This window comes from Arvicola amphibius, chromosome 9, assembly GCF_903992535.2.
Source record: "Arvicola amphibius chromosome 9, mArvAmp1.2, whole genome shotgun sequence".
NCBI lineage: Eukaryota > Metazoa > Chordata > Mammalia > Rodentia > Cricetidae > Arvicola > Arvicola amphibius.
Window position 1 is genome coordinate 88,250,051 of NC_052055.2, and position 17,259 is coordinate 88,267,309.

The 17,259-nt window shown below is 38.4% G+C and overlaps 1 protein-coding gene across 1 annotated transcript in view; it reads left to right on the plus strand.

Annotated features, from left to right (window-relative positions):
* The window catches only part of Khdrbs2 (KH RNA binding domain containing, signal transduction associated 2), a 415,186-nt gene that overhangs the window by 190,722 nt on the left and 207,205 nt on the right, over positions 1-17,259 (plus strand). The window contains exon 4 of the mRNA XM_038343217.1: positions 15,924-16,070. Coding sequence (XP_038199145.1) covers positions 15,924-16,070 — 147 coding nt within the window. The remainder of the gene's footprint in view (positions 1-15,923; positions 16,071-17,259) is intronic.

Here is a 17,259-nt window from a genome sequence, read left to right on the forward strand (position 1 = left end):
CTTTCCTTTTTTTCTTTTAAACGTGGTGTTAATTGGCACTTTCCTACTTAAGTATCTAAAATACCTTCCTGACTTAGTTAAGTTTGTGTTACTGTAGAATATGTCTGTGACTGGATTCTTTACCAAGAAAATAGATTCGTTTTACACTTTAGGTGATAAACTCTAAACTTTCCTTTCCGCGCCATTCTTGGCTGCAATAGCTAACTCACAACAATGCTGAAAGGTGGAAAAGAGTCAGAAAAGGACCGAGTACAGAGGACGACTGGCTTATGTCCTACTAGGCTCTCAAGAGCTAACATCCACACAAGAGCCATGGAATCCTATACTTGAGTGTTGCTACCTTGAGCCAATAACCTTCCATAGTGACTGAAAACTTCTTAAGTTATATAATTAATTTATTTTATATCAGGACATCAGTTCTTCCCTCCATTCTCTCCTACTTGTCCCACTCCTCGACCTTCCCTCCTCCTGGTCTGAATTATTCAGAAAGGGACATGTCTCTCATGAGTATCAACAAAACATGGCATATCAAGCTACAGTAAGACTGAGCACCTCTCTTTGTATTAAAGCTGGCCAAGTGATTCAGTTTGAGAAGTAGGGTCCCAAAAAACAGGAAAAGATTCAGAAACAGCCACTACTCTTACTGTTAGGAGACCCACAAGACAAAAAATCTACACAACTGTAACATATAGGCAAAGGGCTAAAACAGTCCCATGCAGGCTCCCTGGTTTGTTCAATCTTTGAGACCCTATGAGCCAGGCTAGTTGCTTCTGTGAGTTTTCTTGTGATGTCTTTGACCCTTCTGGCTCCCACTTTCCCTCCTCTCTCTATTCGGCAGGATTTGCTGAGCTCTGCCTAATGCTTGATGGTGGGTCTCTGCATCTGTTTCCATTAGTTGATGAATGGAGGCTCTCTGAACTATCACCTCTCAATAACAGTGGGAAAGAGGTTTAAAGCATATCAACCCCTAGGGACACCCTAAAAGCGAATACAAAAATGCAGACATAGCAACTTTAAGTTTAAATAATGAAAGTACAGGTCTCAGTTATGCCTGCAGGGCCTATGTTTTAAGATTTTTCTTTGCAATTGCATTGGACTACTTTGCAGCTTTCAGGAAAGAAAGAATGAAAAGAAAGAAAGAAAGAAAGAAAGAAAGAAAGAAAGAAAGAAAGAAAGAAAGAAAGAAAGAAAGAAAGAAAGAAAGGAGGAAGGGAGGGAGGGAAGAAAAAAGAAAGAAAGAGAGAGAGAGAAAGAAAGAAAGAAAGAAAGAAAGAAAGAAAGAAAAAGAAGCTTGTTGATTTTTAATCAAATGGCATGCTTTCCTGCATGCACACCTATGCTTGTGATTAGAACAAGTCATCTTTTTGTTAAACATGAACACTTCTAATAATGTAAGAAGGTACTGTTTTTTTACATGGGAAGGAAGTTAGTGTAAATAGGTCTCTCTGAAACAGTCTGAGTGAGATCACATTAATGTTCTACCTTCCTAATAGTCCTCTTCCTCATATTCAAACCTCTGACTTTCTTCAAAACACAGCTGAATCAGTATGTCATCTACATTCTTCTTATGGTTAGGAAAGTAGACACTAATCACATAGAAAAATAAAACAATAAATAATCCCCTCTATTCAAGGGTATTATTTTTACATGTCTTGAAATATTATTTTATCAGTATGTCACTCTAAAGTAGTCATCACTATTCTACTATAATTGCATTTTTGGCAATGGATCTGTTGAATTTTCCAAAATTCAGAAACAAAAGGTACCCTTCCCAAGTGTGTACATTGCAATAAGAGACAACTTTCCTCTTTCTGAAATCCTTAGTGTGGTCACAGAGCCCACATTTGAGAACTATGTCTGTTGCCAGGGGTATCTGTTAACAGGGATTTCTGTCCCACCTGATCCTGCAGTCGTTCAGTCCCAAAGAAATACACAGAGGTCTACATTAGTCATAATATGATTGGTCTATTAACTCAGGCTTCTTATTAACTCTTATAACTTATATTAGCCCATAATTCATGTCTGTGTTAGCCACGTGGCTTGGTATCTTTTTCACCGAGGCAGTCACATCTTGCTTCCTCTGTGTCTGGATGACAGCTGCAGGCTGTATCTTTGCTCTTCCCATAATTCTCCTTTTCTCATTGCCCTACTTCTACTTTCTGCCTGGTTGCCCTGCCTATACTTCATGCCTGGCTACTAGCCAATCAGCATTTCATTAAACAAGTACAAGAAATAAATCTTTACAGGGTAAAACCATTGTCCCACAGCAACCCCACCCCCTCCATTTTTTTTCAAAATAAGAACTCTGAATCAAATCTCCCTTGTTTAGCTTTCTTTCTGATCATTATCCATACAACTTGTAACCAACACTCTAAACAAAGAAAAACATCCATAATCCATTTTTGGGAAATGTGGGTATAGTTTTCCAAGCTACTTCCTGCTGATTTGGGGTACTATTAGTCTTATGGGGACCTAAAGAAAAATTTGAATTATGGTTAAGTCCTGAATGGAATATTCTGTGAGGCTCGATTATCTCAGCCAGCAGTAGGAAGGCTGCTTGTTCCTGTCTGTCCAGACACAAAATAACCACACAGAAACTGTATTAATTAAATCACTGCTTGGTCTATTAACTCTAGCTTATTATTGGGTAACTCTTATATCTTAATTTAACCCATTTCTAGTAATCAGTGTAGTGCCATGTTTCTGTGGCTTACCAGCAAGGTTTCAGCATGTCTGTCTCTGGAGGTGGCTCCATGGCTTCTCTCTCACTCTGCCTTTTGTCTCCCAGCATTTGGTTTAGTTTTCTCTGCCTAGCTCTACTCTGCCCTATCAATAGACCCAAAACAGCTTCTTTATTAACCAGTGGTGTTCACAGCATACAAAGGGGAATTCCACATCACATAATAATAGTGATAATTACTTCCTTCTATAGCAGGTGAGAAGGTAAATAGTGAAATACCATTAATATCAGAATCTAGCCTCAAGCTTGACTCAATATTGTATTCTTGTGATACAAGTATCAGTTGAGGAGTTAACAATTATCTTTGGCAAAACACTTGAGTCATTCCATTTCTTAAAATTCTCACTGGCTCATTAAAAAATTACTTTTACTTCTTTAAGAATCAAAAAACAGATAATATTAACATAATGTAAATTTTTAGTAAGACAACATGAAATTATATGGTTTGGTTCTAAGATATTATGAACCACTAAGATAAGTTCATTTGTACTCAAAGTTTGAACTAGAATGTCAATACTACCAGGAGCAAACAGTTTAAAACATGACCTCCCTCCCCCTCTTCTCTCTCTCCCTCAAAATTCTTTCTATAGTTTTATACAGATAAATTAATTGGAGAAAGATGTGTATTTCCTGCCCCTCCCCTTCACTTTCTATATTTATTAATCACCTGAGTATGCAAAGCCTTCTGTGAGGCTTAGTAGAGGTAGGGATGGGCAAGTATCTACTGGAGGCAGATATATATATAGGGGTATATGTGTGACAGATTTGGCTAAAAATTAATACTTTGTTATCTAAACTAATTATCAGTTCTATGTAATAGACACCTAAAGCTTTAAACTATTTTGATTCCTCTTTTCCACCCTATTCACATTATACATTCAGATGCTCACTTTTAGGATAACAGAATAAATGAATAAAACCTGGCAGAGCCCATCAGGGAACTTTTGCAATTCTAAAAAATTCAACAACATAAACAAGGCAAAAGAAGACATTGCTGGATTACATCCAGAAAGTGTGCAGTGTCCTGAGGAATTTACAAGTAGGTCTGAATTCTTACACAGGGTCTTACACTTTTTCTACCACCAAAAAAAAAATCAATTTTAAAGCCTTTTGTTGTTTTTCAAACACATTTTTCAGTCATGACAGAACTTTTGTAGCTGGTTGAGTGCCTCCTGGCAAGCTCTGGCCCTTGAAGCCAAGATTCAGACATCACAAGTACTCTCTTCCATGTCTTGTAACTCTTCTGCGCTCTCAGGAATGTCTCTGGAGTCTTGTGCGTGTATACCAGTGCTCTATGGAACATTCAGACAGTTCATGAAAAGGAACAGAGATGAACACACCAGAAAAATAATGTACTGGTAGAATTATCAATCACTGATACAAGCATATACCCTTGAAAGATTATTGGTATACATGAAAATGTATACATTTTTGCATTCCCTTTTGCCACCTGTATAAAAATACTTTCTACTAAATAATTCACAGGTTCTTTTGTTAAAAGAAGGATCAGGATTGAAATAGGAAATTCACATAATAAGATAATATTTCAAAAGTCAATGTATTTTTTCTTATTTTTATTATATTTTTGAAATTTCCATATATATATAGATATCAAAATGTGATATTATCCAATTCCCATTTTCCTTAACTCCTCTATTAGCTACTTTTCTGTTGTTGTGATAAAATACACTGACACAAAGAAGCATAGGGGAAAACAGGTTTGTTTTGGCTAATAGTTAACAGAAGGATGGAGTCCTTCATGACAGCAAAGAAATGAAAGTCAGGGAGCCAACTGATCATCATATTCTATCCATACAAAGAAATACTTCCATGTCTTTGCATGTACACACACTCACACACACAAAAGTATCAGCCAGATGCCATCAGAAGTTCTATGCAGTGAGTTTTGCAATACAGGGCATTGCCAACAAAAGAATCAGTTCTGTTTTTTACCTTGTTCTTGTCTTGCCCTCTCCAGAATGGCATGCACAGGCAGTATATGCTAAACGAATGATGACTTTATTAACTCAGCATTAACAACTTTACATGTAATAAAAAAACAAAAACAAAAACAAGTCACTCAAATGGGGGTGATAACTGAAAAACATCAGTGAGAGACTTTCTGTTCAGCGTGCATGCACACTTTCTTATATAAACACAGTTTGGCCATGACTGGGTGCATGAGAATTAAAAGTGGGCCAATGAGCTCAGCGCTGTTAGGCTTGCACAGGGATGGAGTGGGCAGATAGCTGAGCCATGTAAAGATGTTTCCAATCAGATCCTTAGGTAGGGAAGCCGGTTCTTAGCTGTCAAAAAGTCATCTTGTAGTTTCTGCGGTTTCTGTCCTGCATTGTCCTGCTGCTGTGGTTTCTGTCCTGCGTTGTCCTGCTGCTGTCATGGCAGCTCATCTTCAGGGTACTTTTAGTCTGCAGCCTGTTCCATGCCCAGATGCTACTCAGGTTTCTCCGTGTCAGTTTCTGTCCAGGTGTGGTTTTCACATTTCCTTCCAGGCTCCTTTTTCTCTGACAGCTGAGAGCATCCAATCCATCCTGGTGGCAGGCTGGCAGCTGCAGCTGACCACCACTGGCTCCTTCCCCTGACACTTGAGTCCCACAGCTCTGCTTTTAGAGTTCATGCCTCCCCAGTAACTGATATTGGTAAGACATGATCAAACATGTATGGTATAATATCATTTTAGGAGATGCCTTACTTAGGATGCTGAGGAACAATCATTTCCACATTGCTGACTCTCTGGAGTCCAGATGAACAGAGCTGATCTGAACCTTGCAAGAACAAAGGTCAATATGGACCTGAAAAAAGATAATTACTTCAGAGATAGGTGAGGATTTTCTTGCAGTTGAATCTGGTGTCTGCAAAGGGGATAACAGAAGGGGAAACTGGCTAACTAAGCCAGTTCAGTTGGTAGAGAGGTGAACTCCATGTTAAAATTGTTGAGCTTTAGGTAAACAAGATGTTAGTGGAGAGGCTTTATGTATGACAAATATGTTCAACAGTGATTTTCCCTAAGGTAGAAGTGGCAGTACATATTCTTCTGCTCCTGCCATTGACTGACCTTGAGTCTGAGCTACAATGCACACGGCCTTTCACACGATGCCAGGGATATTCTAGTCAGTGGTTAGCCACTCTCTAGGTCCTAATGGTGTTCGCTCCTCCGTCTGGTTGTCTGACAAACAGCATAATGCATTTGATCAAAGTGCAGCACTCCACACTACATTGTCAAGAGCAAATTGATCTGTCTGCAGCTATGGCCTTCCCTGAGGGGGAACAACTGAACAACTCTACAAATGTTGTGTTGTGTTATTATTTCCCTCTCTGTGTCTCAGTCACTGCACTTTAGCCCAGAGGGCCACTTCTCATTTTGTATCCAACTTTTGTCTCTTGCACAAGGGGTAAGGTTTTTGTTTTTAGTGAATTTTTTTTCAAATTTATGTCCTATCTCCAAAATGTCTTTGAGAAGCAGGGTTTGCTCTGCTGCAAACAGACATCTGGGACTCACAGTATTTTGTTTTCCCATGGTGTTTCACAGTGATGGCTGCTCTGTCAGCAGCCTGAGATAAGGAGAGGCTCTGGCCGTGCCAATCAGGTTGCAGGTGCTTCACTTAGATTCCCTCACCAACTGGCTATCTATATTCACTTAACTGGTTCATAATCTTCTTTTCAGAATCTTTCATCCTGGGCCAAATTCCAGTTTACAAAATGCCAGTCCCAGACCTCTTTTAGCCTTTCCTTCCTTGAGGATATCTCTTCTTGGAATGGAAAACAAACACAATTGTCTAAGAGTCAGCAGTTCTTTCCAAATTTACCCTTGTTCTTCGTAAGCAGCATTTGTTTTGCTTATGCAAAAATTCTTTATTTGGTGCAAGGAGAGATCCTCATCACAAGAGTTGTCTTCTTACCTTAACATATACACCCTGGCACATACTATGCATATATACCTGGGGACTCATGTACACAAACACACAACAGTGTATCAGTTTTAAAAATAAATTAACTATAGAGGCTGGAGAGATTGCTCAGTGGCCAGGATCACTGTTCATCTGGAGTACTTGGTTTTGATTTTGAGCATCCGCATATTGGTTCACAACCTTCTGTAACTCCAGTTCCAGGGTATCCTACTCCCTCTTCTGGTCTCTGTAAGCAATCCACACACATGGTGCACACATCCATGCAATCAAAACACTCATTCACATTAAATAAATAAATAAATAAATAAATAATTTCTCAGTGCTTAAGAAGGGTTATCAGATGTTCGCTGCTATTTCTTGATTACTACATGAAACTTGCTATACTACATAATCTGGTCGGTGTTTTATTGTGTCTCATTCTAAATTCAACTTAATTTAGAAGTCCACTGTCACATAGTGTTCCCCCTGTAGGAGTGATTTGTAAATTCAGCCATAGAATTTTGGTTGATTTTGTTTATTTATATATTTTAAGCCAGGCATTGAGTAACATACTTATATGTGCTAATATTCAGGGTGGCTAATATAGGAGGATGACACATTAGAAACCAACCTGGGCTATATGTAGTAGGCTCCAAGTAAACCCAGATTACCTAGCAAGACCCTGTCTCAAATTAAAAATAAGGAAAAAATAAAATTACTTCAGTGTTTTCACCGAGAGTACATAGTATAGTCCCCCCCCCACCATTTCCTTTAACCACTGTCAAAATGAAATTAATTTTTAAAATCTGAAGTTATTCTTATTCTTCTACAATCTGCTCTCACTGTGGAAAGCCTACTACTTTGATATTAACATTCTTGGATCCATCTCCAAATCTTGTTTCCTCTGTTACTTTTGTTTATTTATTAAATTTATGTCACATTTAATTTTCTTGGAAGTCTGCCTGATTCCAGTCATTGTTTTCTTAATTTAATTTCCGGAATGGTATCAACTTAAGTTCTTTCAGTAAAGCACAGCATGGAATCATTTATATCCCTTCCTCTTCCCTATTCAGTTCTTCCTGAATCCCCAAATTCCTCTCAAATTCATTACCAGTTTCCAATTTATTCTTACGTGTGCGCATGCGCGCGCCTTTAAAAAACGTCCGACGAGTCCATTTGGTGTAGCTCTTTGTGTATGTTTTTAGGACAATACTTGGAAGTGGATAACCTACCAGGGAGCTTGTACCCAGAGAAGCTTGCTTCTGCATCTTAGAGCATCACTGATGTCTGTAACTCTTCATTTTTGAGTCGCACCTTGGGAAATTTCATCTATTTATATCTGCATATCAATAGCTGTTATCACTGTACGAATTTTGAGATTTCATGAATGCAGCTTTCCTGTCAGATACAGAACACATTCTGTCATGACAGACAACTTGGTTCTCTGTCTTTTGCTCAGTTCCTGTTCCTCTTCCAGGGTGTCCCCTGTGTCTCCAATAAGAATTGCGCTGTAGATACATCCGTTTGATTGGCCATTCCACAGTTAGTTAGGATCAGGGTCCTCTACCTCTTTTACTTCTGCTATTATCTTCGTATATTCCTGCAGTTTCTTTCACACTTACTTTTCTTGAATGTGTACATGATCTCAGTCATTGTTGTCTTGATTTAATCTCCTGGGTGATATCAGCTTAATTCATTCTAATTTACATTCTCACCAACAGGGAATACTTTCCCCATGTAATCCACTGCACGCACTGTCTGCTGTTGGATTTCCTTTGGCTCCAGTCCCACACTGGAATGCTAAAATGTTGTCACTGGTTTTTTGTTTTGTTTTGGTTTTTTTTCACTCTTTACTCTTTGCCTCTTTTGGCTTTTTGTGGGGGGCCCAACACCCAGCTCCCAGATAAATCACATGGAGGCTTATACTCTTTTATAAACTCCTGGCCTTCACTTGGCTAGTTCTTGCCAGCTTTGCTTAATTTATGCCACCTACCTTTTGCCCCTGGGTTTTTTCCTTCTTTTGTTTCTGCATATCTTACTTTTGCTCTCACTCCACAGATACCTGGGTAGCTGGCCCCTGATGTCCTCCTCTTTTTGCTCCTCATTCTTTCCAGATTTCTCTTTCCACTTACCCTCTCTGCCTGCCAGATGGCCTGTCCCTTCTCCTGCCTCACTATTGACCAGTCAGCTCTTTATTAGATCATCAGGTGTTTTAGACAAGCCAAGAATTACAGCTTCACAAAGTTGAACAAATGCAGCAAAAACAAAAAACAGAAACAATATATCTTAAAGTAATATTCTACAATTATTAGATGTTTTCTTGATTTTAACCATTTTGACCAAGGTAAGATAAAATCTCACAATACTTGAATTTGCATTTCTCTAATTACTAAGAATTTTGAACATATTATTTCAAAAATATTTATTTTATTTATATGTATGCCTGTGTATATGCATGAAATTATGTATACTACATGAATGCAGATACCCATGGAGTCCAGAAGAGGGCATTGGATCCCATGGCTGGTAATATCAGAGGTTTTTATCTGCTTCATGTGGGTGCTGGAAACCAAACTCAGATTCTCAAAAACAGCAGTAAGTGTTCTCAACTCTTAAACTGTATCCCCAAATAATATTGAACATTTTAAAAATATTCCTTATCCATTTTAAATTCTTCTTTTGAAAAATAACTCCTCTGATATATATTCCACTTTTTAATTGGGCCATTCGTTTTCTTGACATTTTAAAAATTATTTATGTATGCTGGATGTTAATCATCTGCCAAATGTATAGCTGGCAAAGATTCTCTGCTTCTACTTCAATCAATTAATTGTTTAATTTTCTGAGGATCAGTTGTCAGTTATTGGCCTTATTGACTGAGCAAATGGATCCCTATTCAGAAAGTTCTTTCCTACACCTATATTTTGTAGATTATTGAGTATATTTTCTTCTGGAAGTTTCAGTGCTTCAGGTTTCTTTCACGTTGAGACACGATCTATTTGTAGCTGATTTTTGGGTAAAGTGATGAACACAGTGCTAATTTAAATTTTCTTTAGTGGACATCCAGTTTCCCCTGCAACATTTGTTTAAGATTCTTTATTTTCTCCAGTGTGTATTTTTGGTATCTTTGTCAAACATCAGATTTCTATAGTTATGTACAATAATGTTTGGGTTTTCTGTTTTATCCTATTAATCTTTTTGTCATTTCTAGTGGCAGTACTATGATGTTTTTATTACTAGAGCTCTGTAAAATAGTTTGAAATATCTAGCATAGTAATTCTTCCTGTATGTTGTAAGGAGGCTGCTTGCTGGTTCCCAATCACTCAGACACAAAAATAATCACACAGAAACTGTATTAATTAAATCCTAGAACCTAGACCTCTCCTGCTATCTCCATACTCCCAGATTTAGCTCTGGTCACTCAAATATTGCATCCGTTGTCCAGGTGAAAGTCTACTACAAAGCAAAGTTCAAATCTCAATAGAGATTAGAGAAAGACACTATAAGACAAAAGGCATACTTGTGCTCATAAAATCATAGAATTAATATTATAAAAATGACCATTATACCAAGATCAATTTAGAGTTAATATTATCCCAGTGAAAATCACTGTTTCATTCTTCACATGAATATAAAAATGCATTCTAAAGTTCATGTTGAGTAAAAAGAATAATACAGGTGGTGTGGGATTCCCTTTTGTATGCTGTGAATACCACTGATTAATAAAGAAACTGCTTTGGACCTATAGCAAGAAAGAACTTAGCTAGGCAGGGAAAACTAACTGGATGCTGGGAGAAAAGAAGGGCAGAGTCAGAGAGAAACCATGTAGCCCCCCTGGAGACAGATGCTGGAACTTTACTCGGTAAACCTCAGCCACGTGGCAATACACAGATTAACAGAAGTGGGTTAAATTAATATGTAAAAGTTAACTAGAACTAATGGGCTATGCAGTGATTTAAATAATAAGGTTTCTGTGTGATTATTTTGGGGCTGAGCAGCTGGAAACCAACAAGCAACATTTTTTAAATTAATGATTGATTGAGGAAATCCCAGCCCATTGTGGGTTCTACTCTCCCTGGGCTGGTGGTCCTGGTCTCTATAAGAAAGAAGGCTGAGCAAACCATGGAGAGCAAGCCAGTAAGACGTACCCCTCAATGTTTTTTATCTGTTCCTGCCTCTAAGTTCCTGTCTTGCTTGTGATCCTGCCCTGACTCCTGTTGATGATGAACATCAATATGAAAGTGTAAGCAGAATAAACTATATCCTCCCAACTTGCTTTTTTACCATTGTGTTTCATTGCAACAAGGGAGATCTTAATTAAAACAGCCAAGTAGTTGTGCCTTCCTTCAGCATCTTCCTAAACTGTGCCTACCGAGCGTGAAATGTGTAACCTTGAAAAGATTCCCCTCATAGAGCTGACCACTTAGAATATGGAAGGCCTTAGTCTAGAAGAACTCTTACCACAAGCTGGACAAACAACCAGGTATTTGGAAGTACATATTACCAGGGTTGAGATACTGCTTAGAACATAGTGATAACTTCTGTATTATGTACTTGTTTGTATATAATTTGTGTGTATATAATTTGCACTACTTATTTATACTGACTTAAAATTTTTCTACATATGCTTTTTAAAAATGCTTTTAAGGTGGGGGTTTATACAAATCCCATTCAGGCCACAATATGAATAATAAATGTGTGTTTATTTGAACTTCTTGATGGTGAAAGTTCTTCAGACAATAGACTTATTTATTTCTGAAGAGGTTTTATGTTAGAAGAAATATCCCTGGGGCATTAAGAAGAAAAAGCCTACAAGAAGCACTTGACTAAGTTATAACTCTTAGGATAAAATATGACAATAATGATTGCTAAAGTAAAAACCAAAGTATAAAACAGCACATACTGTACATATTGCATTTTCAACTTTTCTATTATTTAGTTTGTTTGTGTCACTAGAAAAGCTACTTATGGAAAATTAATTTTGATCTTAGAAGACATGAACTCCTTTGTTCATATATAATTTGATTTATTGTTTTAAACATGAAATGTGTATGATAAGAACATTTAGCAATAGGCATGTGTGTTTACTTCTTGCTATGTGATTGATTATTCTTACCACCTTTCAGTATTTTGTGGGTAAGCAGTTAGACATCCCAAATAGTGAAATCAAAACCTTGCCAAATTTATATGATAATATATGGAAAAAACATGGATTATTAACAATGGTTATCATGAAATAAACTAGGTGGGTCAACCTCCACACGGTTTCTTGTTTCACTATAACATGGCCATGTTCTAACATACTGTGGGTGAGAGCCTTATAAGTTATTCAGGTATTAGGACAGCTTAGGAGAGTGTACTTAGTACAGTGGGGGAAATGGGTGTGCTTTCCTGAACTAAAACCACAGATCCCTATTCTGATTGCTAAGTTTAAAGAACTTGAGAGGGTGCATAGGAATAAAACTCTTATGCTGGGATCAGTGTTCTTATTAGCAAAAGAAGAAAGCAGAGCCTTCTCTGTACCCTATGAAAATACACAGCATGACTGCCTGCAACCCTGGCTGATGAACAGGGTCAGAAGTCTGATGTGTTAGCCTCCCAGCCGATGGTACTTCACTATTTCAAACTGTACCTCATGAAGATACAGAGCATGGCTGTCTGCAAGCCTGGCACCCCGTTCTGCCAACAGGGTCAGCGGTCTTTTGTGGGAGCCACCGAGCCGAAGTCATTTCATATGAAGAATCTAAGACACAAAATGATGACAATTTTTTCTCATTTTCCCAGAATATTCGAAATTTTGATTTAAAATTTTGTTCAAGAATATAACCCCTTAACATGTTATTCATTGCATTTACTTAATACCTAAATTAGCATCAAACTCAAACTCTTCCTTTTATTAAGCAACATTTTATCCATATCTTTTGAGATAATATTCTCTCAAGTGAACTAACTATATGTTAAAATACACAGTTGACTTGATAGTCAGATCACATTCCAGAAATTCAAAGAATTCTAATGCTGCCAGGGCCATGATGATCAGAGTGGCCTGTGCTCTCATCTGGGGTCATGTTGTTGTTCAGACAGTCTTTTCCCAAGAACATGTCTGGGTCCTTGGCCCTACAGCAGGCAGGGTCTGAGTTGATGTTCATGGCCCATGTGACCACCAATGACCTTGGGGATGCTGTCCAAGGGCCATTCTGATGCTGGAGCCATATTGATCTGGGTAGCCTGTGCTGCCATGTGGGGCCTTGGAGAACTCCAGGCATGGGATTCTGCCTATGGTATGTCTGGGTCCATAGCTTTGCAGCCTCTGGAGTCTGGGGTAAAGTTCATGGCTTCTGTTACTGTCAAGAACTTTGCAGATACACAGGGTCCAGTCAGACATCTGAGACCATGTTGCTATCGGGGGTCCTTGATGCCACCAGCGCCATACTGATCTGGGTGCCCTATGCTACCACTGTGCCATGATGACATTTAGGCAAGTACTGCTGCATAGGGCCATGTCTGAGTCCGTGGGCCTGCTGCAACTGGGTTCTGTGACAATGTCCATGGCCAGTGTTAGCACAGAGGTATCAACAGGAACCACAAGTGTGTAGATCCCAAGCCAGCTTTTCCCTTCACTGGTCCTGGAATAGCGGCCCCTGGCCCCAATCTGGATACTGCAGCGGGAGAACTGGCCCCACCCATCATAACAAGTATGCAACTCACCTAGGCACACTAGAGCCGACCCTGTGATCCTGTATGCAGGTGAGCCAGACCTATGGGAGCAACAGAGCTGACCCCACCCACCCACTCCATAGTCTTCCATCTGCCATGTGACGGCATAGTGAGGGAAACATACCCTTCCCTGTCTGCCTCTTGCTACCTGAAACAAACCAAAGTTCTAGTCCTGGTGTCACAGAGTGGGAGAACTATCCCTGCCCCTAAATAGCTGCATCACATAGGAGATCGAAGCCCCACACTCCACCGGGAGAGCACACTAGAGCTAACCATGTTATTGGGGGTTCAGGTAAGCCAGGCTTGAGGGTAGGAGAGTAGGAGAGCTGATCCTGCCCCCATACCCCTAGAGCAGTCAGGAGAGATGGCCTTGCACTTCACCTGGACCAAACAGTAGAACTGGCCCTGGTGTTGTGGGTGCCGTGAGCCTGATGTGAGGACCTGAGAACAAGAGAGTTGGCCACTCCCTTGCTGTAGGCTGCATTGGGTGAATAGTTGAGGCTGTGCTAGAGATCTATCTAGCCTAGTAATGGTGAGAGAAAGCTTGTGCATGAATCCAGCTCAAACCCAGTCCAGAACCAGGACTCTGAGTTAGCTCACCCCAAATCCACCCTATCTAAGAACTGTTGGAGCCATGTTTCTCAAGAGGACAAACCTACAGATCCAAAATTGCAGAATCTCCAGAACAAAGGACAACAGGAAATCCACTAAGAACCCTAGAGAGAACCCTAGTAGCAGAAGCCAGAGGTCTCAAACAAGACCAATAACTCATAACAACGAACATTTATAAGATCAATGGACTAAAAGGTAAACTATGTGACTCAATGAGACACATTACAGCTTCCATGATGAGATTCTTCTTTGGGGGGGCCTTTTTGTTTCATTTGGTTTTTCTTCTAAATTTTGTTTGTTTGGGAGGAGATTTCATGGGCAAGAGGATGGGAAAATAAGTGAGCTCAGGATTCATCATGTAAAATCCAAAAGAATCAAGAAAAGTTAAATAAAATTTAATAAAAAATATTTTTAAAAATCATAAAAAGAAAACCCACATGTGAAAACAATAATCAAGTGATTTGTTCCTTGCCAGAGGAAACAAAAACTTTCACTTCTCTGGTATTAACTGTATGGTATTTATTTGATATTTATATTTGAAACATATCTGCATTACCAAGTGTCATTTTTGTATAGAAATCTAAAGCTGGCTTACTGGTTTATTATTTGTCTTTTTATTCATGTAAGGTGGGAGAAGAGCTCAGTCTTTCATCCATTTAGATTTGGAATGCTGTCTTCCCTTGCTATAGCTCCAATGTAGCATGTTATAGGCATGTGTCACTACAGCAACCTAGTTTATCCTGTTTTCCAGACGAAATACTAAAGCTCACACAATTAAGTATCTAGGCTCACATACCACATATAGAAAACACCGTGGCCATTAATTCACATCTTGACTGCACAGTCCCCAAAATTCTTTCCTTTTTTTCTACTCTGCGCTTTTCAAAGTTTCTTATCCTGGAAATTCATCACAGAAGACAAATTGGGAAACAGTATTTTCAAACACTTAGTATCAGAACTGAATGCAAGCCATAGGTGAGTCACAAAATTTTAAGGATAGAAGAAATTCTAGTCATTCTCTTGTCTAATATTCTATATTAATTTTAGTTTATTCTGCTTCAAGGAAAGTACTTATTACTCATTATTTTCTAATAAATCAAGTTGAGCACAGGTGATTCAGTAGGTGGACTCTCCCTTTGCTGGAGGTGTCCCCTGATGTACATTGCTCCAACCCTCCAGGTTCATGTAGCAGTATGCCTGCTTCAGGTCACATAGTGTGCTCTTTTAAGGTTTATTTGGACTTCTTGAAAGGGATCCTTAGTAAATTAGGGTGTGATGCCTGATTTTTAAATGCCAGCTTGCTTCAATGAAGCATCACCTGGGAAGGGAGTCTTGCTTGAGTCTTTCATAGGCCTGTGGACAAATCCTTGAGGTGGACCCATTCCCTAGGCTATGCCATGCACCATATAAGGCTGAAGAAAGGTAGCTAAACCAACAAACAGGCAGCTTGAATGCAGGTTTCTTTTAAGCTCTGCTCTTGACATGAGTATGTTTGCGTGTACGTGTGTGTGTGTGTGTGTGTGTGTGCAATAGAAGAGCTGGATTTACAAATGAATTCAGATGAATGTAATCTGCCCAATATGTGTTCTGATAACCCAATTTCTATCATCTACCAGAACAGCAGGTACCTATATATATATATATCATACAAAGGAAGCTTGACCTTCAAAATTATCACAATGTATGTGCAAGGGTTAATGGCACTTAGGTATCTTGCCTTCAGAAGCTTAACATTTCACCTAGCTGATTAAATTCTGTTGTGGATGATTCCAACTCTGAAGACTGATTTGAAAATTGTTAACTGGCTTGCATCAGGTTATCATTTCTCTAAGAATTTCTTTCTACTTTTGGAAAATTTACCTAAATTGTGGTCCTTTGTCATAATCTCAGGAAATGTGAAATCAATGAAAATGAGTAAATCTGTATTTCTAAAAATATTCTTTTCACAGGAAGAAGAGTTGAGGAAGAGTGGGGAGGCCAAATATGCACACCTGAGCGACGAGCTGCATGTATTAATTGAAGTGTTTGCTCCACCTGGGGAAGCTTATTCACGGATGAGTCACGCCTTGGAGGAGATTAAAAAATTCCTGGTTCCTGTAAGTGATTTTTTTTTAATTTTATAAACGGTTTCATATCTTTGATATCTACTGACTTTTTGGAAGGAAATTCATGTTGTACATTAATTATCTATGTGTAGATTTGATACAAATCTTAAACAAATAGAGAACACAAGACATTTGTTATAAGAACTGGCATGTTGGCACTTTCTATACTAGTCTGACACAAGCATTCATCATAAGCTGGTTGCATAGTATACACCAGTCCACAGCCAGAAACACTAATAAGAAAAAATGTACAAACAAAAATACATGATTTATGTCACCATCCACTGTTTTAACCCCTTGACATGTATTTTGATAATTTATAATTAGTAGGAAAACATAGTAAAATAGAATAAAAAGGATGCGATTGAATATATATTATTTATAGTAAGGCAATGATAGTATTTTAAAATAACAAGTACCTTTTATGTGGTAGTTTGTCAGGTTCTAGCAGATACAATATAGTATATGATAATATTAATAGAGTTAGATATAAGTTAACTTAGAAATTTAGAAATGTATACTCACCATACAATTTGATGATGCTCATTTAGTAAGGTGGAAAATTCAGCTGCAAGTTAAATAGAATTCTCTTCTGATTTCCTAAGAAACAGAAGAACATAAATGCATGAAGTCTTAAGGCTGACAATTGAGCGTTCTAGAAACAAGTGCTTCAGTAGAAAGCGTGCCAAGAGTCTTGAGACTGATGGTGATATATTCAGAGAATGCTGAGTAAAGTCCCCGGAAGATCTTGGAAAGATTCTCAGCCCAGAGAATAGATAACTGAGATTATTCTGCAAATGAAGAAACTCAGTGAAAACATTAGAGAAGGTGGCTGGCAGATAAGATCCACTGATTAGTAGTGGTATTGGAAGCCGGAAAGGAGAAATATCAGAGAATTCCCTAAGTGCACAGCATTAAGGTCGGGCCACATTTTCTAGTTACAAGTCCAGTCCCAACATAAATCTTCATCAAGACACAATTATAGAATAATGGCACACTAGGTTGAGTATTTCTTAATTGCAGATGCACAGTTAGTATTTGAGTCTCATCTGTAAACCTATCTAAATAGATCTCATTCTGAAGATTGATGATGCTATATTCTTTGTCCCTTTGGTTTTCTAATAAAATATTTAGTCCTAAGCTGAATAAGGCATTTCAGTCTATTTAGTTAGGAGCAGAC